The sequence below is a fragment of the Grampus griseus genome (genome assembly GCF_964374135.1).
Source record: "Grampus griseus genome assembly, chromosome: 18".
NCBI classification, from domain to species: domain Eukaryota; kingdom Metazoa; phylum Chordata; class Mammalia; order Artiodactyla; family Delphinidae; genus Grampus; species Grampus griseus.
Genome location: NC_139012.1, coordinates 14,918,214 through 14,939,884, shown reverse-complemented (window position 1 = coordinate 14,939,884; position 21,671 = coordinate 14,918,214). Strand labels below are relative to the sequence as shown.

The window sequence follows — 21,671 nt, the reverse complement described above, 5'->3', positions numbered from 1 at the left end:
GCACGAGAAGGAAACAGAAGCCCATTAAACAAGCAAACAATTGTGTTGTGCCCAGCACATCATCAAATGCTACTCATCTAACACAGTCTATGATGTTCAAGCCATTGTTCAAGCAGGGTAACTATTTCCACACAGGCCTTTAACACCACACCTTTGAAACCCTGTCCCAGCCTTTTCCTCACAGTATAAAAGAACAATAGGAAGCTCAGACTGCTCTGACCAGACCCTGGGGTTGGGGTTGGGGGTGGGGGGTTGGGGTGGGGGGGAAGAGCTCTTTAACGCCATTATGCAGATTTTTATGACCAAAGAGAATAACACAGTATTTATCAGTATTTACATTTTTTCTTTTGTTTCACTAAATTATATTATCCTACAAGCTAAGTTCAGTTTGCATAACTGATTCACTAATTTCATTTAAATCCCCAGGTACAGAGAAATGTTTCATTTTCCATTTTCTATGAAATTCAATGTCATTTCTGAAAACAATCTCTTCCCCAATGAAAATAGGCCATATTAAGAAGAAATGTTAAAGCATTACTTTTTCTTTAAATAATAAATTACAAGTCAAAAGTGAAGCGGAGAGGGAAACCTAGAGAATGAAAGGGACCAGGGAGGCATCAACCCAGTGCAAGGCGCAGACCTTACGTGGAGCCCGACTCAAGCCAAAGGTTAAAGAAATTTCCCAGTGAGATGATTAACAACATGGAAACACTGACGAGAACACTGATGATATTCAGGAAATTCAGGTTACTTTTCAGGTGCAATAACGTGGCGACTTTTTTCCAGAGGCTTTCCTATCTTTTAGAGAAAACTAGTGAAATGTTTACAGATGAACTAATCTGAGGCCTAGGATCTGCTTCAGAATAATCTGGGGTGGGAGTGGGGCCAGCAGTGGGCAGGGGTAAAGATGCAGCAAGACTGGCCACGAGCTGATCCTGGCTGAAGCTGGGGGTGGGTAACTGAGAGTTCATTAAACTGTGCTCTCTATTTTCACAAATTTTTGTAATTGTGCATTAAAAAAAGAAGGTAAAAGTGAATGAAACTTCACAAAGTGAAAGTCCCCTCCCCCAAAAAGGCATTCTGTGGGCGTCGTTACCACATCAGAATTCAAACAGTAGCATACGTGTGTACATGTTCATCCAGAAGACCAGCTTAAAAGCATTAAACAGGGGAGGGGGAAGGGTAAACGGTGACAAAGCGATAAAGAGGCATGGACATATATACACTACCAAACGTAAGGTAGATAGCTAGTGGGAAGCAGCCGCATAGCACAGGGAGATCAGCTCGGTGCTTTGTGACCGCCTGGAGGGGTGGGATAGGGAGGGTGGGAGGGTGGGAGACGCAAGCGGGAAGAGATATGGGAATATATGTATATATATAACTGATTCATTTTGTTGTGAAGCTGAAACTAACATACCATTGTAAAGCAATTATACTCCAATAAAGATGTTAAAAAAAAAAAAGCATTAAACAACATTAAAAGGTCTTTTAACAAACCTTGTAGTTTAAACCAACACTATCATCATTTGAAATTCGAGTATATATAACTCAAAAGGCATGACTCACCTTTTTCAAAGCACAAGCCTTTATTACTTTTTCATATCGTTCTTTTTCATATTTCTTCCCAAATAGAATATTACTCCTCAGAGTTCCTGAAAACACCCAGGGCTGCTGAGAAACATACGCGATCCTCCCGTGCACGCTGACCAGCCCCTGGCTCGGGGGCAGCTCCCCCAGCACAGCACTCAACAGTGACGACTGAAACAGATGGCAACACACACGCGTGAACAGGCAGCACTCAGGACGGACACGCCCCGCAGAACAACTGTCCCCACCCTGGGCGCTTGATAAACGATAGAACCCTTTCCTTTAAAAGAGGATAAAGTACAGCTGTGGCAGTTGAGACAAAAAAATTGAAAATAACACTACTGGTCAATGTACACTATTGATTGATAAGGAATATTAATATAATACTATGACAATCTAAACTGCCCAAGAGTTTCCCGCAACTGAAATGGTCTACTCAGCAAAGACTAAGTTAGAATGTTTAACATCCTTAACTAGCAGAGCAGCCCAGCAGAACGTGTAGTTTCATGTATCTGATGTTTAGTGCAGTTGTTCCTGCATCCGGGTATCCTTTACTTGACAAACACTTGTTCTTAAATAAAGCTTTCTATGAATAATATACCGAAAGATGATTATTTTTTAAAATACTCTGAAGTGAGTCGTGTCCAAAGAGCAAAACTCCATCATAACTTAAATCATCACCCCCTCGTGTACATATCCCACGTTTAGGTTCCTGTATTTTGTTGTTTCAGACCAAGTGCACGTGCACATGTCCTTCAAATCTTTAACAACACACAGAGGTGGCGCGTCTGTGTCCACAGCATCACAGCGCTCACCACACTGGGCTGAAATGATCTGCCTGCGTATCTGTCTCGCCCCAGAACCCGGCTGCCTCTGGAGGGCAGAGGCGTCTGCGGCTTGCTCACGTCTGTATCTTCAGCTCCAGCACATGGTTGCACACTCATTACACGTGCACTGACGGGACCAACTCAAGTCCCATGAGGAAATGCTCAGAGCTTCCCGGAAGAGCCATTACAACCTCCAGACCTCCTGGAGGGCCCACTGTGACAGAAAGAAGTCCCCACGGTCTCAGTCTGTCCTGAACAGCTGTCACATAAATCATTTCCTTCACTGAGACGTCCAAAGTCCCGACAAGCAGTTCCCAACTGTGTAACGGGAAGCACCAGGAAGGAAAACAAAATGGGCATTTATGCACGTTTATTTGGACATGCAACCTTCTTGCAAAACTAATGTTCCATGCAACAGAGAAATGCTGTTTGAGATACATCCAATTCAAACTGTGTTACCTACAGCTCTGGGCTCGACTCTGAGAATTTCACAGGGGCTGTGGCATTGCATCAAGCTGCCGAAAGGCATCGTAACTTACCTTTCCTGCTCCCACGGGTCCGACCACAGCTAACAGCTCACCGGGTCTGACAGTAAAGGAAAGGCCTCGTAGAGTTGGGGTTTCTGATGCCTGTAAATTTAAGTTTACAAATTTAAGTTTACGGTTCATTTCAATAAAATAAAAAAGCGAACTTCAGAAAGTAGCGAAAATAACGTAAGTCACTGATATGCTAATATAACCCACATTTTCGTCCTTCCTATTTTAAGATAGTGAGTCCTGGGGGCCTCTTCATCAAAAAACACCTTTGAAACAGCTTTAGTTGCCTTTAGGAAGCCTACTTCTTTTGCCAGATTTTCATACGGACAGAGCTCTAGACACCCACAGAATTTAAGTAGTTGCAATGACACGGCCCGTCCTCGAAATGCAAACTCCATGATGCACACTAGCTTATTAATATAATATAATTAATAGAATATCCAGTATGGGAGGTTTTTAATCATTTGTAAGTTTTCATTAGAGCCATTGGTGTTGTTTACTTCACTCCTCTCCACAGGGTGGCAGTGTAAGTACATATCATGGCTGGTCCTCTACTAAGAATTTGACATCTCCACTTATCTCTTTATTTTCACTTGATAAAGAATGAATCTCAGTAATGGTCAGCAAGCAACAGGGCGCTTTATATGATAAAGTTGCTCTTGATAAATAAAGTCACATAAATGGCAGTCAAGGCTCCAATTTCACCAGAGATTCAATTTAACACTAACAACCAAAAAAGGGGGGGGATGGGGGTGGCGGGGGGATTATGTATAACACAGTAGGTTAGAGTGATCAAGCCTCAGTTTTGTACCCCTTACATGCATTACCTATTCTGGGTAAATAGGGACAACAAAGTACTTCTACCCTAAAAAAAACAAAAACAAACCACGGAGGTACATGTCACAGCAAACAGTCTAACACAAAGGAGACGGATAAAGTACTCATCGTGCCAATCACAGGTCATGTTCTTGAACAAACTGTAAATTCTATCATAAAGAGACTTAGGGGTATGTGTATTTCTTTACATATACTAAGTGTTTAAAAAAAATCTTAACTGCTAATGTTAAAAAAAAAAAAAGTGGTTACGTATGATTAAGTAAAATGCCCAAAAGACTAATAAAAGCACAGGGTCTGGATAAGAAGTCTGGATAATGTTCTAAATGGAAAATTTCTCTGGAAAGAACTGAACTGATTATAGATACAGGCAGCTACTGAAAAAATAATTATTTTTAATCATCAAAATAACTAGCCCCATATTTTAACACGAGACATCTTCTTAAAGCTACTCCACTCCTTTCTTTTCGATTAACACCTGCATTCTTATTTTGCTACTTTTCACTCAGTTGCGACTGCACGGTAATGAGCCACCTACAAACACAGCTTCCTGCTGCAGCCCTGCAGTTTGTCAGGGCAAAACACATGGACTTCCCTCCCTGTTCAGGCTTGAAGCTCTTCATCACCAAAACACTAGCCCCAGATGTTACAGGAATTACAAATCTATCGATAAATAGGAAGCTAGACTTTAATACGTGAGAAACATTTAAGCTTCTCCACTTCTTCTCTGACACTTAGGGTTCTTATTTTACCATTTTTCACTCAGTTAAGACGACAAAATAGTGGGCCACTTACAAACATCAGCTCCCTGTCACCACACCTCACAGTCCGTCAGGACCAGACACTGAGTTCCCTCCCTGTTCAGGCTTCAGGATCGGGCACTGCTCTGCCGTGACCAGAAGGGGGCAGCACTCGACAGCCCATGGTACTGAGGCCTGTCCTCTCCTGGTTATCCAGGCTCAGGGCATGCGGATTACACAGGATCATCAGCTGAGCCCCACTCAGCTGCCACTCACAGTTTGAAATCCCTGTCCCTTGGAGGCTCCCACAGGACCATTTATTTTAAACCTTAAAGACTGAGACCAAGTCCCATCATTTCATGAATGAGACCTGCATCCCTGAAACCTTCTGCCACCTGCCCAAGGGGCTGTATAGCGGAGCAGCTTAGAAAGCCCATGTCTATCTCCAGCCTCCCAACCCAGCAGGGGATTCATTCAGACTCCGCTTCTCTCCAAAAATCCCCAAGGTCTGTGCCACTCCCCCATCCCCGAGGGATGTTTCACCCATGACCTAACCTGAGAGGCCCTAATTACTAATGACCCAGCCCAGGGCACAGCCTTCCATAGGCAAGGCCAGGACAACAGAATAGGGTGTTCTGTACTACACTGCAAGTTACACAGAAGTCTGAGAGCACGTTATCACGTTCTTGCAAGAACAACAAAACAGCTCATTTTATAATGCCGCGTAGTTTGGTATAAGAGATTTTGTTAATGTTTCATACAAAGTATGTGTTACCATTCACAAAGAGTTGCCATCGTAATGGAATTCTAATGGTGCTTTTCATAAATGCTTCGAGTGTATTATGATGAGAAATACCAAGCAGGAGGTAAATCTACACTATTAAGGTAGGAGAAACTATCAGGTCAGATACGGTACCTTGTTAGAGTTTCCATGTGCGAAAGCTAAGGGGGTATATTTTTGTTTACTTGGGAACATACTACTGTTTTGTCGGTGGGGAAGCAGGTACTGAATCAGAAGTAGGTGAACAGGATGCAAGTGGCACCACACTTGGTGTGACAGGCGTGAACACACACGAGGAGTCTGCACAGTCTGGACACTTGCACTGTGGTCTCCACTCCCACCAGCAGTCGAGCTCCTGGGCTCTGCACCGGATGGTGGACCCTCTGGTAGAGGCACCACCTCGTTTGAGTCCTTCCAGCCCTGGGGGTGGGAGCGGCTTCCCACCACTGCTAATCACTGCTAATCTCATTTTGCCCTTTCTGCTTTTTTCTTCCCCCGTCTTTCATCCTCTGCGTAAGTATTCCCCACATGGAATGCCCTCTCCTGCGGTATGGGTTCTGTTTCACTGAGTGATCCACAGAGGACCACTGAACCGGGGAGGCAGGAATGTTTCAGTCGTCAGAAAAGGGGGCTGCACTAGGTGCGCAGTTTTGAGAGCCGACCCTGCTCTTTTTCCTGTTTGCCTGAACGTCATAAATAAACCAAGTGTTCGGAACTGCCAGTTCTCCCTGTCAGCTTGCCACACAGTGCAAGCCTTCAACTGGGAATCACGGGTGCTCACTATGCCCTCCTGCTGTCGCCTCCCCGTCCCTGGCTGCCACCAAAGTAGCCAGAACCATTGAGAAGCTTAGGATGGGGGAGCCCCACCCTGCCCCAAAGCAAAGTCCTAAATCATGGCCTCAGTATGTAATAAGATGATCTGAGAACATCAAGGCAAAAAAGGTACACCGATTCCCCAAAGCCTCTGGTCTGTAACAACTGGTTGTATATTTGTCAGTTAACCCATTCCATACTGCAGCTTTTTTTCTCCACAATCAATATAAATTCTAACATTACAAACATATGGACTTTAAGGTCAAAATGTGCTAATACTTTGAAAGCTCTCTTGAAAACGAGAGAGAGAGCAACATGTCAAATGTCTTAGGCTGATTTTACACTTAATCTCCAGTAGTTGCAAACCAATTCCTGATTTTGAGAATTTTTATAACATACTTTCAGTAAATTAGCAGGTCACATTTTGCACCAGGTGTAAAACCTCAAAGTTCTCCGATAAATCTGCTGTCCTTTAGCAGTCACAATCTTGGTACACAGGCTGTGTTACCTTATCCCAAGAAGCAGTGAAATCTTGCACGTCCACTATCATTTTACCATCTGATGGCAGCTGAGGGTTGCACTGTGTTATCTCATCAAGTAACAGAAAGTTCTACAGAAAAAGGAAAAACACAGATTGTTTAAACTCCAGGAGAAAAGCATAAACAACAATAACTGCTTGCTTGGAATTTGCAGTAAAAAACTTTACACAGCCTACATGTCATTTTGCCAACTGTACTTAACGTGTAGGTTCACATCAGAACAGACTACGTAATATGCGGAATATTATATACTATTATAACAATATACAATAAAGTCTACAGATAGTGTACGGTATAGTATGATATATATTACATATATGACAAATAAAGAGTTCCTGGCCCTGAGGCTGTCTTTGTAACTTTCTTAACAAGTGTACTGGTTCCACCCTAAGGAGAAACTGTGGCGGCAAACTCCAACACATTTAAAAGCTTGATATTTCCATTGTTTTACTTTTGTGTTACTAACAATAAACAAAAGAGTTGGTAGGGAATTATTCCGTAAACATTTACTGAATCCCGCCATGTGCCAAGCACCATACAACACTGCTAGGAACACGGAGAGGAAGGCCATTCCCAGGCCTGCAGGTATCAGGTGGCACTGGACAGGCTGGGAACACAAGACCTAGGAAAACCCTGGCTCTGCCTGTTTTGGGTCACGACCTTTCCCTGGGCACTTAAGTACACTCTGCTTTACTCCTCATGCACGTTAAATCAATCACTGCTTGTCATTAACTATCACTCAAATCATTGCTCTAAAAATGAAATGCTCTTATTAAGTTTCTGTCTCTTAAAAAATAGTTTACAAGCATCTATTCACAATCACTTGTCTCTTCTCCTTAGTCAACGCCCTCTCTCCTCGACAGCAGGAATGGCCACATCCTCCACTGCTTGCTATTTTCACACCCCTTAGCAGCTATTCAATGCAATTCAGTTGAATAAAACCAAGTCCTGCGAACCACTACTGAACTAACATAATCATATACAGGAAAACTCCCTCTTGCCCTGCAAATGCTGCACATAATTCAACAAGAAACAAACCCCAGGTTTCAGCTGGCACGTGGCAGCCTGGAGGGAGGCCCTCTCTCTCCAGCCTCCCGAGCAGATAGGTGTAGCCATGTGACTACATCCAGGCCAGTGGAAAGGGACAATGTCCAGGACCTTCATCCACCCCACGGCCTGGGCCTTGGAGGTTACCAGCTGGGTCAAGGTCACACATGCAGAGGAGTAACAAGAGAGAAGTCTGGGTCCCTAACACCCTGGAGGATCATACTAGCCATGGAACTTGTTACAGGGAGAATTGCTCACCCCGATGAAAATAAATAAATGTTAAGGTCCTAACCGCAAATACCTCAAAACGTGACTTTATTTGGAAATAGGGTTGCTGCAGATGCAATAAATTCAGGTGAGATCACACTGGACGAGGGTGGGCCCTCAATGCAATATGATTGGTGTCCTTATCAGAAGAGAGACGCAGAGACACACACAAGCAGAAAACAGCCATGTGACAATGGACACGGAGGCTGGAGTGACGGCTGTTAGGAGCCAAGGTACACCAAGGTTTGTCTCCAGCCACCAATAGCTAGAAGAGACAAGAAAGGATTCCCCCTTATAGAATTCAGAGGAATTGTGACCCTGCTGACACCTTGAAACTGAACATGAGGACTTACCTGGTGCTGCAGTAGTTAAGAATCCGCCTGCCAATGCAAGGGACGCGGGTTCGAGCCCCGGTCCGGGACGATCCCACATGCCGCGGAGCAACTAAGCCCATGCGCCACAACTACTGAGCCTGCGCTTAAGAGCCCGTGTGCCACAACTACTGAAGCCCCCGTGCCTAGAGCCCATGCTCCGCAACATGAGACGCCACCACAGTGAGAAGCCCACGCACCACAACTAGAGAAAGCCCAGGGGCACCAACAAGACCCAACGCAGCCAAAAATAAATAAATATATAAATAAATTTATTTAAAAAACAAACAAACAAAAAAAACCTGCTTCTGTGAAGGAAAAGGAAGACGAGATCCTTGCATTTCTCTCAAAGACAAGCTGGCAGGAGACGCTATCCTTTCGTTCCCACCTCCTCTCATCCAGGCTCACTGAGAACCGGAACACTGGGCACGGCCGCTCCTACCCGCCCCGAGCCCGTGTCCAGCAGGAGGCAGGATGGACAGTGGTCTGAGGACTCCTCTGCAGGTTTTCAACCACTGCAGCCTGAGTTCTCTCTCCACACCACCTCTCCCATCGTCAGCCAGGTACCAGCTCTCGCCTGTTCTGCCACAGTTCATCCCTCTCCCAATTCTCCTTTCCTCTTGAAACAACATAATTTCAGAATCTCTTCTATTAACCATTTCAAATACTGATATGCCTTTTCTTTTGCTGGTTCCTTCCCCAGGCCTCCCCAGCACCACCGACCCTCCCCCAACACCACTCCCTCCTGATCTCCTTACAACACCTCTGAGAGTGTCCAGCACACTTCAACCCCTCCAGTGAGCCATCAGCACCTATGTCCACATCCCCAAGTGGCCTCTGCCTGGACACCCTGAGTACCGACGCCACCCATCCTTCTGGGCCATCTCAAATGCTAATCCTCCTGGGAACCAGCTCAGGAGGATCCAGGCTGGCACTGACCTCCCGACCTCTGAATCCTCATAGGGATATAAAGTCATAAAGAGGGGAGACACTGGGTGATTCCTGCACTTACACAGTCCCAACTCCATCTGAGACCAAGCCTTGCACAGAGTTGGCCCATCATGGGTATCAGGCTAAGGGAAGGAACAGACTACATGGCTGTTCAAATCAGTCCAACCGGTGACTACGTGGCTACAGCCTTACATAGTCTGAGCTAACAGAGCAACGAGCAAAAGGTTATACGTGTATGTTATACATCTTGTCTAAACAGAAATTCCAATTTTACCTTAAGCGTGTTACCAAGGTAAAAAACCTCAATATTCAGGGCTTCCCTGGTGGCGCAGAGGTTGAGAGTCCGTCTGCCGATGCAGGGAACACGGGTTCGTGCCCCGGTCCGGGAAGATCACACATGCCGCGGAGCGGCTGGGCCCGTGAGCCATGGCCGCTGAGCCTGCGCGTCCGGAGCCTGTGCTCCGCAGCGGGAGAGGCCATAACAGTGAGAGACCCGTGTACCGCAAAAAAGTAAAAAATAAAAACCTCAATATTCAGTGTATGTATGGTAGAACAGAAATTCCCCACTTTCAAAAAAAAAAGAAAAAGTAAGCCTTAAATGAGGAATTAAATCTATTGAGCGCTTGTCTACAAATAATAGGTCTGCTAAGGCAAAGAAGTTACAATCTTCCAGGGGTTAAATGAGACTCCATTCAACACATGACCAGCTTGTAAAGTTGCAAGAAGTGCTGACTGCATTTTTCCCCAGGACTCAGGCTGATGAAAAAGGTGAAATTAAACTGCCATTAGAGCCATGAAGTGCAGACCCAGAACACATCATGAGGGAAAGTATCAACGTCAGAACTGCAGCCAAAAAGACTGACTTCCCAGGGGCTGGTAGGGGAAAACCTAAGCAGCTTTGTGAACAATATAACCTCAGAGACACATTTTACTGGATGTAAAAGTCACTGAAGACTTTTAGTGCGTTTAAGTTAAGACAAGATATTTTTAATCCTATTGCAGTAGCTCAATGCCAAGACCTTCAGTCCCCTTTCATTACTAACAGAAAAATAAGGGGACCATCGCACCACCTCCAAGGTAGCCAGGGGTGGTGCATTTTCTTCCTAGGACCCCCAAACATGACCTGAGTGGAAATCTTGGAAGATGGCCCATCCAGTCTCCTGAGTCCCAGGCTGCAGAAGGCAGTGGGGCAGCAGGGCTTAAACCACACTCTGTTCTAAACTCTACGTGCCCACCACGCCTCCAGCCCATCTATGGTCAAACCTCACCTAGTTTTCTTCCATTCTTGCTGCTGTCCTCATCTTCTAATTAGGCATTAACACATCTAACTGAGAAGCAGGAAAAGGAAGAACAAAAATTCTTGCTCTTCTCCTCCCCTTAGTATTCCAGGTGACTTTGCAGCCCCCAAACTGAGAGCAGCCCACAATCCATCTCTCCTGTTAAGGGGCTTAGAATACTCCTGGGGAGTCACAACACGACCACCCCACTTGACATGATGCTGGGCCGTGCAGGGCTGGCCGTGCACACAAATGGAAGCGCTAGATCAGCGCGAACGAAAGTGCTGGGAGAGGGACATGGGGCTGCTGGAGGCTCAGCAGCATTTGCTTAAATCAAGGACTGATAAGAAGGCAACCCAGGAGGCCCAAAAAGTGAGGCAAAACCAGGGATGAATGTGACAGGTCACACAGACAACCCGTCTTCCCCCCTCCCCCAGCAGAGTGGAGGGTCGTGCGCTGTGAAACAGAGCTGCCAATGGAGCGTAGAGTTTAAAATTTTGATTCTGCAAGTAACATGGAAACTTTGAAGGTCTTCGGACTAAGACCAGATGATGAAAACAACACTTAAATAGAAGTTCCACATGCTAGAAGGTACTAAGAAGGCAATGTAACAATGGTTTAAAAAACCAGGCTTGGGCTTCCCTGGTGGCGCAGTGGTTGGGAGTCCATCTGCCGATGCAGAGGATGCAGGTTCGGGCCCCGGTTTGGGAGGATACCACATGCCGCAGAGCGGCTGGGCCCGTGAGTCATGGCCGCTGAGCCTGCGCGTCCCGAACCTGTGCTACGCAGCGGGAGAGGCCACAGCAGTGAGAGGCCCGCGTACCGCAAAAAAAACAACAACAACAAAAAGGCTTTGGGCAGGATCCTACTTGTCATTTACTAGCTATGTAAGGATAGGTGAGCTATTTCACCTGTTATAGGAACCTGTTTCCTTATCTGTAAGGTGGGGACACTAATGCTTATCCCATTCAGTTGCTATCAGGATTAAATGGGATGACATGCAAAGGCTTCAGGAGCGCACGGACCACACAGCAACCGCGGCAGCACCGATTGAAGACAGCAGCTGCGGCAGCAGCAATAACAAAACCACAGCAGCACAACACACGTGTGAAGCCTCCATCTGGACAGCTTACTGTGTCACTAAGAGCGTCACTACAGTTCAAGGATATCCCTAAATGTCCTCTTTCGAGATGTGAAAGCTTCATAAAAGAAATTTTATTGAACTGCATGGACCATCCCTTAACAGTGTCACTAGAAGCCCCCATCAAAAAGAATGATTAGGGCTTCCCTGGTGGCGCAGAGGTTAAGAATCCGCCTGCCAATGCAGGGGACACAGGTTTGAGCCCTGGTCCTGGAAGATCCCACGTGCCGCGGAGCAACTAAGCCCATGCGCCACAACTACTGAAGCCCGCGCACCTAGAGCCCGTGCTCCACAACAAGAGAAGCCACCGCATTGAGCAGCCCGCGCACCGCAACGAAGAGCAGCCCCTGCTAGCCACAACTAGAGAAAGACCACGCGCAGGAACGAAGACCCAACGCAGCCCAAAATAAATAAATAAATACATAAAATTAAAGGAAAAAAAAAGAAAAGAAAGAATGAAATTCAGGGGAACAGAACTGACCCCATATAACTGATCTGTTTTATGGGCAATAGCTTTTTATATTATAGAAACTTCATCATAACCTTTTATGACGGCTGAATGATCAAATAAAAATCACAGCCAAAGCTATCTAACTTCACAAGAGATCTATTACTGGCCATCCATCACTATCGAGAAGTAGGAACAAAACAAATTAGATGTGTTGTAAAGCCCAGACACTCAAGCTCACGCCCAGGCCGGCTCACAAAGCCAATTTATCTTCATTTTACACCAATTAATAAACACACAACTCCTTAAGTATCTACAGGTTCTTATCTTGGTGATGTAAATTATTCACCCCTGGCAATTTACAGACAGATTAAATAGAGAGAGAGAGACTGTGGGTATGGTAGGAATCACAAGTTTGAAGGGAAGAGGGCAGCTAGAGATAGGATTACACGTAAGTGACAAGAGAACAGGGACTAAAAGGCAGATCGAAAAGGCATACTCAGAAATCAACAAGCAAACCATTTACGGAGGAAAGAACCCATTTTTAAACACAGAGAATGAAGTGAGACTGAGGCCATGCTTCCTACCCAAGGAACAGAGACCTCTCAGCATGTTCATTCCCTCCCGGCCCAGAGAGGAATCCTATTCACCCCAGGACTAGTCAGTGGAGTTAGCATAGGAGATGAGATCTGTTTGCTTCTCCTACTTTCAGACAACTTAATCGTCTTGCAGTCATTACTCGACAAGAGCCCTGTACCGCTGGTACTTATACTACTGCCCATAGATGAGCAGGCTCTTAAGATATTTATAACGCACCCTATGTCAGAAGACGGGAGTACTAAAGACTTTCTGGAACAACCACCAGCTTAGGCAGTGAGAGTTAGATCTCACCTAACCGGCACACAGTGACACCAAATAAAAGGAGGCATTTTAGGTAAAATCCACCTACAAGTGAATAAAGTTATTTGTCAGCAAACCTTGATTCTTCGGATGCTGACGACTGCCTCTGACACCTTCTCGACGGCCGAGGGGAAGAAGAGGGTGACTGTCAACCGCACAGCCCCATACAGTGTCACCGCCACAAACACACGGCTCGCCGTGATCACATTGCCAAGCAGCACATACGTGGTGAAGGTGACAAAAACAATGATTTTGCTTGCAACAAAAAACGATGCCAAATTCATTCCTCTAAGGTAGGAACTTCTCAGAATCTTGGAAATTTCCTTCCTGGAAAAGAGTGGGAAATAGATTTTAAAAGAAGCATCAACATCCAAGACATGAATTCAAGTGCCCTGTGTGAGTGGCCTCTTCCTAGGGAGTGGACACAGATGAAGATAAACCATCCCTCACATCACGGGAGACACTACACAGTGCACACCCGGGGCCTGCCCGACACAAAGACCACACACTCCATCACCACTTCACTCTTCCAACTAAACAGAGGCTTAGTGTCTCATTTTAAACATTCTGGGTCAATCAGACTGGGTTTGAACATTCAGTCAACATCCATTCATAACCAGAAGTCCTGTGCCGGGCTCCTCACTGATGACAGAAAGACACAGCCCATCCCCTCCAGGAGTTGACAAACTCATAAAAGAATAGAGAAAACAACCCCAAAATTATGAGACACCAAGACATTAGACAGAGGCGCTAGCACGGCCCCCGCGGGAGCGCAGAGCAGAGGCGTGTAACTCGGAGCAATAGAGGCCGGGCAAGTCACACACACGTGGACCCTGAGAAGATGAGCTGGAGTCAGTCGGGCTTGGCGGAGGCCAGAGAAGAAGTAAGATGAGTGTATTCCCAGCAGAGGGAGGGGCACCCACAAAGGTGCAAAGTGAGAGCTGACATGGTACTGCCAGAGAATTCTAAGTACCCTGGGCTGGAGTATAAGCACTCATCAGATATTTAAGTCAAAGATGGGAAAAAACTCTACAAACAAAGCAAAGCAAAAAATATATTTATGGCTTTGTTTGGAATGAATAATACTGACTCATAAAGTTTGGCCCAATATAAGTACCCAACCTTTATATAATCTCCCCATTTGTGCTACATTAACATAAATTATACTTTTAGTTTAAATATCGTTTTAGACGTCAACATCTTAAATCATTGTTTATTTGGAATCTGTGCTATTAAGAAATACTTGGGGGCTTCCCTGGTGGCGCACTGGTTAAGAATCCGTCTGCAGGGCTTCCCTGGTGGTGCAGTGGTTGAGAGTCCGTCCGCCTGCTGATGCAGGGGACACGGGTTCATGCCCCGGTCCGGGAGGATCCCACACGCCGCGGAGCAGCTGGGCCCATGAGCCATGGCCTCTGAGCCTGCCCGTCCGGAGCCTGTGCTCCACAACGGGAGAGGCCACAACAGTGAGAGGCCCACGTACCGCAAAAAAAAAAAAAAAAGAATCCGCCTGCCAATGCAGGGAACATGGGTTCGAGCCCTGGTCCCGGAAGATCCCACATGCCGCGGAGGAACTAAGCCCGTGCGTCACAACTGCTGAGCCCACGTGCCACAATTCCTGAAGCCTGCTCACCGAGAGCCCGTGCTCCGCAACAAGAGAAGCCACGGCAATGAGAAGCCCGCGCTGAAGAGTAGCCCCCGCTGGCTGCAACCAGAGAAAGCCCACGTGCAGCAACAAAGACCCAATGCAGCCAAAAAAAAAAAATGAATGAATGAATGAATGAGTAAATAAATATTTTTTTTTAAAGACAGAAATGCTTGGAATTTAATTTCTGTATAAGTAAGAGGCATATATTTTTTTTCCTTTAAGAAGATGGTAAATGGAGGAGCAGGTTAAAATGACGTCTCCACTGTTCTACTTAACCCCACTGCCACATGTTGGGGGTGGAGTGGATAGTAGTTAAGTTCATCTTAATGTGAAAACTTGGTAAGACTTCTAAACCATTCAGTAAATATGAGATAAATTATGAAAATATGCTGTATATATACAAACACTTACCTTCTCAAACTGGTAATAAGGTCTGCAAAGGACTTTTCCCAGCCATACATTTTTATTATTCTGATGCCAGTTATCACTTCATTCATGGTCCTGATCCTGGTGTCTGTGAAAGCTGCAGTCTTACTCCTAAGGGACAGATGTGAGAGATGAGCCTTAGTGGCCACAGCCCAACTTTCCTTATCAGCAGCAACAGTGGCACAGCCAGAGACCAGGGATCAAATGATTCCCTACAGCTCTTTTGCACAGACAGGCAGGTCCTACTCAAAGTAGAAATGGAGAAGACTTCAATTAGGAAGCCAACCATTCAGCCCAATTCAAGAAGTAACTTGGAGAACTTGCAGTATCCGCTAATGAAGACCCAGAATTAATCAGATACAAACCATCTGCCCAAGGATGTCACGGTCAGGTAGGGGAGGCAGAAAGACAGCCGACTCTAACAGGAAGACAGTGGCTGTGCTGTAATAAAATAGGAGTAAAGTGCTGGGGAGCAGAAAAGATGGGGCTGTAAATTCTACTGGGAAAGGAGAACAAGACGGCTTTCAGAGACCCGGTAGCATCGGAACAGGGCCTCAAAGGATAAGGAACATCTCTCCAAAGCAAAAAGAGGAAACGAAATTCCAAGTAGAGAAAAAAAAAAATACCACACGAGGCTTCCCTGGTGGCACAGTGGTTGGGAGTCCGCCTGCTGATGCAGGGGACGCGGGTTCGTGCCCCAGTCCGGGAGGATCCCACATGCCGCGGAGCGGCTGGGCCCGTGAGCCATGGCTGCTGAGCCTGCGCGTCTGGAGCCTGTGCTCCGCAACGGGAGAGGCCACAACAGTGAGAGGCCCGCGTATCGCCAAAAAAAAAACAAAAACAAAACAAACAAAAAAAAAAAACACGGAAAGATACACACACACACACAAGAACTCAATGAGCTTCAAACAGCACAACATCTCCATCACCTGACAACCTGCACAATGACCAACCACCAACCCTCTGGGACCTGCTTCACGTCTAACTAAGCAGCGTGAGGCTCTTCGTCACCAGCCACTTTTCTATCACACAGGCTGCTAGGAATGCGGGGCTTTATACAGACATACTTAAGATCGATCTTGCCCTCGGGCTTAATGGAAACATTGAATTAAAAACAAGATGCAAACATATACACACCTGAAAATGGCTCTAACAAACAAGCATAACAAAAATAGATGCATATGGAATTGAGCCTGTAAGATCATTACTACTTAATAATGCTTAAATAACACTGTTCAATGTACATTCCGCTTAAGGACACTCTGCTTGTTCAGGCACGGTGCCGGGAGGAGCCAGCGAATGCTGTCACCTTTCCCGCCTCAGGATCAAACCTCAGCTTAAGGCTGGAGCATCTACTGGCTAAGCCTAAAGGGTCTACAGCACATGCAAAGAGACCAAAGAAGGCATTTTTGTTTTGTTTTTGAACAAAAGCATCAAGCAGATGGTGGATGTTACCAGTTGCATATTAACACTTTTTTACACCAGTGTTTCTCTTACCGGAGTGATGAAAACAACTTCCCAATGCAGCTTTGCAAAGGCAGAAGAATAATTAGAACCGCCATCCCAGCAAGACATGATATTCCTATTTCCATCCAGAGCAGGATGGTCACTATGATAGCCTGCAGTGGCCCTGCCCACAGAAAGTGCAAGAATATCGTTACCTTAAAAGAAGAAAAACAAAGCCTTCTTAGGAATGTATAAAAACCAGACCAGTGAGGACACAATTTAGAAACAATCTTCTGTCAAAGAACAGACAGGAACCTAAACAGAAATGATCACAGTGGGTTTTAAACCTGCTAAAGCAGAAATCAAGTATCCACCCCAGGTGATGCTCAGGGACGCCCAGGGAGAGGAGGACCGGCAGTGCCAGGAAGAGTTCAGTTTTGTCCATCCCACAAATGAGCTCAGGGCTTCCTCACAGTCCGCCCCTGTCAAGCAGGGCCACTCCAGGAGCACCCTTAGAGACGCTAACCACGCTGGGCACGAACACTGCTGCCGATTTATTATTAGAAAAATTAAATTCTCATCTAAAGGACAATACACATTGTTACATCTCATAGGCACGCAGAAGAAATGAGAGTTGAATAAAGAGAACTCTTTGTCTTATGTCTTCAAAAGAATCCTGGCCACCTGGCATCCCCAAAAGCTAAACACAGTAAGGACAGGGAATGGAAAAGGATCCCCCAGGGGCAGCTTACCTGATCAAACCTGTTCACATCGTTGGACAGCAGGTTGACTATCTGGCCTGTGGTGGTCTTCCCCATGGCCAAGTTACTCAGGCAAAGTGCCTGAAACAAGAGAGGGTAACAGAGAGTTGGATCCCTGCGGTGATACCAAGTCACTCTTAGAACATAACAAAACAGAGCACGTTTTCACGGGGTCTTGAGTGGTATCAGGACGAGCAGCATGACCCCTGACAGCAGGGCTCTAGGAACCCATGTTTACCCTTTGACTCCTCAATGTGGCGACAGCCATGCCCACAAGGACAGCAAACAGAGGCCGACGCAAAATCTCCCACCTTTTTTTTTTTTTTGATGAACCTGGACATGCCCCAAATATAAAGGGATGTAGGTTCATACTTAGAAGCCAACTAAAGGAATTTTAGGCCGTATTAGATGAAGGCAGGGGAGCTGCCTGCAAATCAATCGTTAATTTTGTGTGTGACATCATTTCCACACTGTATTCTCAGTTTCCTCATTCTCTGAACGGAAATAACTCTTCACCGAGCATAAGATCATAGGGGACGTATGAGAGGTGAATGGCAGATTTGTTATCTACTACGTGGAGGAAACCAGGTGCTCCTGGAGATACATTTACTGATAGTCATGCCTTCTTGTCTTTGGAGATGGGACAAGATATATGCCAACACCTGTGATACAGGTGTGAACAGTAAATACGGTGGCACAGGGAACTGGTGAAGGTTTCTACCAAGTGACACTGTGGTGAGGGAGGAGCTAGGACGACGAAAAGGATAAAGTATATGGAGAGAAGGGAAGGGCACTGTGGGTGAGAGGAACCCATGCAGAGACTCCAGGGAGGGAAAATGCAAAATCTGGCTAGAAAGGTGGTCTGGGAAATAGCTAAGGACTTTGGAAGGCAACATGGAACGGTCAATGTTTTTTCACATTAGAGAAACTCAACTTTAGGAAAATTAAACTGAAGAAGTGATTGGCCAGGAGATTTTTGGAAGAAAGGAGAATTAGGGGTCAGTGAAACAGTCAAGAGGTAACCAGACTGTGCAGTAGAGATGTGTGAATGGTAGCAAAGGGCCAATGAAAACACTCTGAAAGGTAAAAAATGCTTTGCAAATATGAGCGACGGAGGGAGGGAGGGAGGGAGATGCCACTACAGGAAAGAAAGAAACCATACTGTGCCTTAACTTCTGAAAGCTCTCTTGAAAATAGGTTTAAAGCCTGTTTTACATACAAATACATGTTAATCCCTCATGAAGAAAATACTTATTTGAAAGAAGTAGCTAGTTTATCCCTAATTTGAACAACTAAAAGTAGGCAGAATGGTGTACCAAACTCTGAGTTTAAACTGATCATCAAAAAAAATCAAGACAACTGCACATAATTGGAATTGATGGACCAAAAGGCTGGTTCTGGAACAAAAGTTAACATGAATCAAATATAACACTGCAGCCAGGGACTTCCCTCGTGGCGCTGCAGTAAGGAATCCACCTGCCAGTGCAGGGGATGACGGTTCAAGTCCTGGCCCGGAAAGATCCCACAGGCCGCGGAGCAACTAAGTCCGTGCACCAGAACTACTGAGCCTACGCTCTAGAGCCCGCGAGCCACAACTACTGAGCCTGTGCACAACTACTGACGTCCACGCACCTACAGCCTGTGATCCACAATAAGAGAAGCCACCACAATGAGAAGCCCGCGAACCGCAACAAAGAGTAGCCCCTGCTCGCCGCAACTAGAGAAAGCCTGCGCGCAGCAACGAAGACCCAACACAGCCAAAAATAAATTAATTGATTAATTAATTAATTTAAAAACAAAAAACAAGTCCTTTCTCTACTCTGGCTCCCCTGAGTGGGGAGCTTCAGGCTGAAAGACATTTAGGAACTGCTGTCCCTAAAGGAGAACAGTCACCACACTCATGGCAGGGATTTTGCGCTCAATAGTTCAGAGGCCCCCAGGCAGACTACAAACGGTGACAAAAGGTGTGGAGCCCCTCGTTTGTACAGATTGGATTCATCACAAATTTGCGAAGTCAAGAATTCCAGATGAAGTTTTCCAGCCTTCACCTGAAGATCATGAAAAACATGGTGGGGATCCACAGCGACCTCATAAACTGCATATTGTTGCCAGAATATAAAGTACAAAGAGGCGTCCACGTTGGGAGAAAGATGTAATAAAGGTGCTTGGGTTACAAAAAGCACATACCCTTCAAGTTCACAAGAATGCCCCTTCGGTGAAAGCAAAACTGAAAGTGGTTAAACATCCGATAAGAATCAAGCCCCTGAAGCTGCCACAAGGTCTCCCAACAGAGGAGGACGTGTCCAGCGCGTGTCTCAGGAGCGCTGCAGAGCTGGTGGTGGGGCGGCTTCAGGACCCCACGGACCAGGAAGTGAGTAAGTCCTGATGGCCTCGCAGCTCCAGAGTAAAAAGGGCAAGTCATTTCTATTTAAAGATGGTGAGAAAGTGTTCTCATTAAAATACGGTTTTTTTGTTTGTTTGTTTGTTTGTTTTGCGGTACGCGGGCCTCTCACTGTTGTGGCCTCTCCCGTTGCGGAGCACAGGCTCCGGACGCGCAGGCTCAGCGGCCATGGCTCACGGGCCCAGCCACTCCGCGGCATGTGGGATCTTCCCGGACCGGGGCACGAACCCGCGCCCCCTGCCTCGGCAGGCGGACTCTCAACCACTGCGCCACCAGGGAAGCCCTAAAATATGTTTTAAATTCTAAAAACAAACAAACGAACAAAACAAAAAAACAAAACACTGCAGCCAACAGAGAAATCAAGGATCTGTCAAAAGAAAATCAGTCATATTCCACACAGGATAAAAAACAGAACATGAAGTGACAGTAATATTATTAATGAGAAGACACAGCTTACAAGCCAACTACCAGATTTCTGTTTCCAACCATGAAAGAATAATTGGTGCTGGACTCGCCCACCACTGTAAAACTGCAAAGGTGGACAGCAGGAAGCAGCTGTTTTCAGGCACTGAATGACAAGCAGGGCTGAACTGTAAGCCTAGAGAAGAGAGCCTGGGACTACTGGCCTGCCTTTCTGCCTGGGGGTATCTTCTGCCCAAGCAGAACTAAAGTTTCACTGAACTGAAGAGGAAGAGATGACTGTTCTAAGTTGCAGAAATGGCTGGAATTTGGGAGGAATAGCAGAGGGTAGACCCAGAATATCTTGTGGGGATTTACCAAAGGGACTTTGCCAGAATTTCACTGTCCATGAGCAGGGTCAGACTCCATGAAGCCTCTGTGAGGTCACGCCAATGCCAGGAGCCTAGAGTTTCTGCCTACCTAGAAGAAGGAGTTCTTCTTAAGCGCCTCAGACATTCACTTAGCTGCCAGGAAGGCCATGCCTTACGCTGTAGAGCCATGCACTTGGACTAAGTTCAAAATGAAAATAATTGCCCCAGATAGACAGACAAGACAAACAGAAAGATAGAAAGAATGAATAAGCCAATCCTAACAAGACCAATCTACCAGGAATTCCCTATCAGAACAAATACCCTTTAATCCAGACTTCCTATAATGTAAACTTCATAACACCCAACATAATAAGACAATTATTAGACCTGCAAAGAAGCAAGAACATTTGACCCATAATCAAGAGGAAAAAAATACAAGCATTAGAAATAGACCCTGAGATGATCCAGATTTTGGAATTAGCAGACAAGAACTATTAAACAACTATTATAATTATGTTCAAGGAATTAAAGGAAAATATGGTTATAACAAGTGAATGGATAGGTAATTTTTTTTGTTTTTTTTTTTTGTTTTTGGCCTCGCCACACAGCTTGTGGGATCTTAGCTCCCCAACCAGGGATCAAACCCAGGCCCCCAGCAGTGGAAGCACAGAGTCTTAACCACTGGATAACCAGGGAATTCTCTGGATAGGTAATTTCAGAAGAGAGATGGACACTATCAAAAAGAAGTAAACAGAAATTCTAGAACTAAAAAGTACAATATGAAAAATTCACTAGATAACTTTAATATCAGATAATTTCCATTGCTCTGTGCCCAGATTCATTAAACCTTTCTTTAAGTTTACAACCTGAAGAACAAACAGAAAACAGAGAACGAGAGCAAGATTGATTGAAGAAAAGAAAGCCTAAGGGTTCAATGGGAGCATACAAGCAATGAAACACACATGTAATTGGAGTCCTGGGAGAAGATGACAAAATAGGGAAGAAAAAATATTTGAGGGAATAATGGTTGAAATTTTTCCAAGTTTGGTAGAAAATATTAATTTAGATACCTAAGAATCTTAGCAAACCCCAGAAAGGATCAAAACAAAGAGACCTATGCTTGGGCACATCACAGTCAAAATGCTGAAAACCAGAAAGTAACA

General features: G+C 45.5%; 1 protein-coding gene and 1 pseudogene across 2 annotated transcripts in view; one reads left to right on the top strand and one right to left on the bottom strand.

The window, feature by feature from the left end:
- LOC309835850 (ATP-binding cassette sub-family C member 4) overlaps window positions 1-21,671 on the bottom strand; it is a 170,540-nt gene that overhangs the window by 123,955 nt on the left and 24,914 nt on the right. The window contains exons 4-10 of the mRNA XM_082675568.1: window positions 17,329-17,418; window positions 16,628-16,791; window positions 15,116-15,241; window positions 13,137-13,386; window positions 6,627-6,728; window positions 2,954-3,043; window positions 1,567-1,758 (exon numbers count right to left, since the gene is read on the bottom strand). Of these exons, the coding sequence (XP_082531694.1) occupies window positions 1,567-1,758; window positions 2,954-3,043; window positions 6,627-6,728; window positions 13,137-13,386; window positions 15,116-15,241; window positions 16,628-16,791; window positions 17,329-17,418 (1,014 nt within the window). The remainder of the gene's footprint in view (window positions 1-1,566; window positions 1,759-2,953; window positions 3,044-6,626; window positions 6,729-13,136; window positions 13,387-15,115; window positions 15,242-16,627; window positions 16,792-17,328; window positions 17,419-21,671) is intronic.
- LOC309835858 (large ribosomal subunit protein uL30m-like) lies at window positions 19,223-19,723 on the top strand (annotated as a pseudogene). Its single transcript has one exon. The product of its transcript is annotated as a large ribosomal subunit protein uL30m-like (transcript).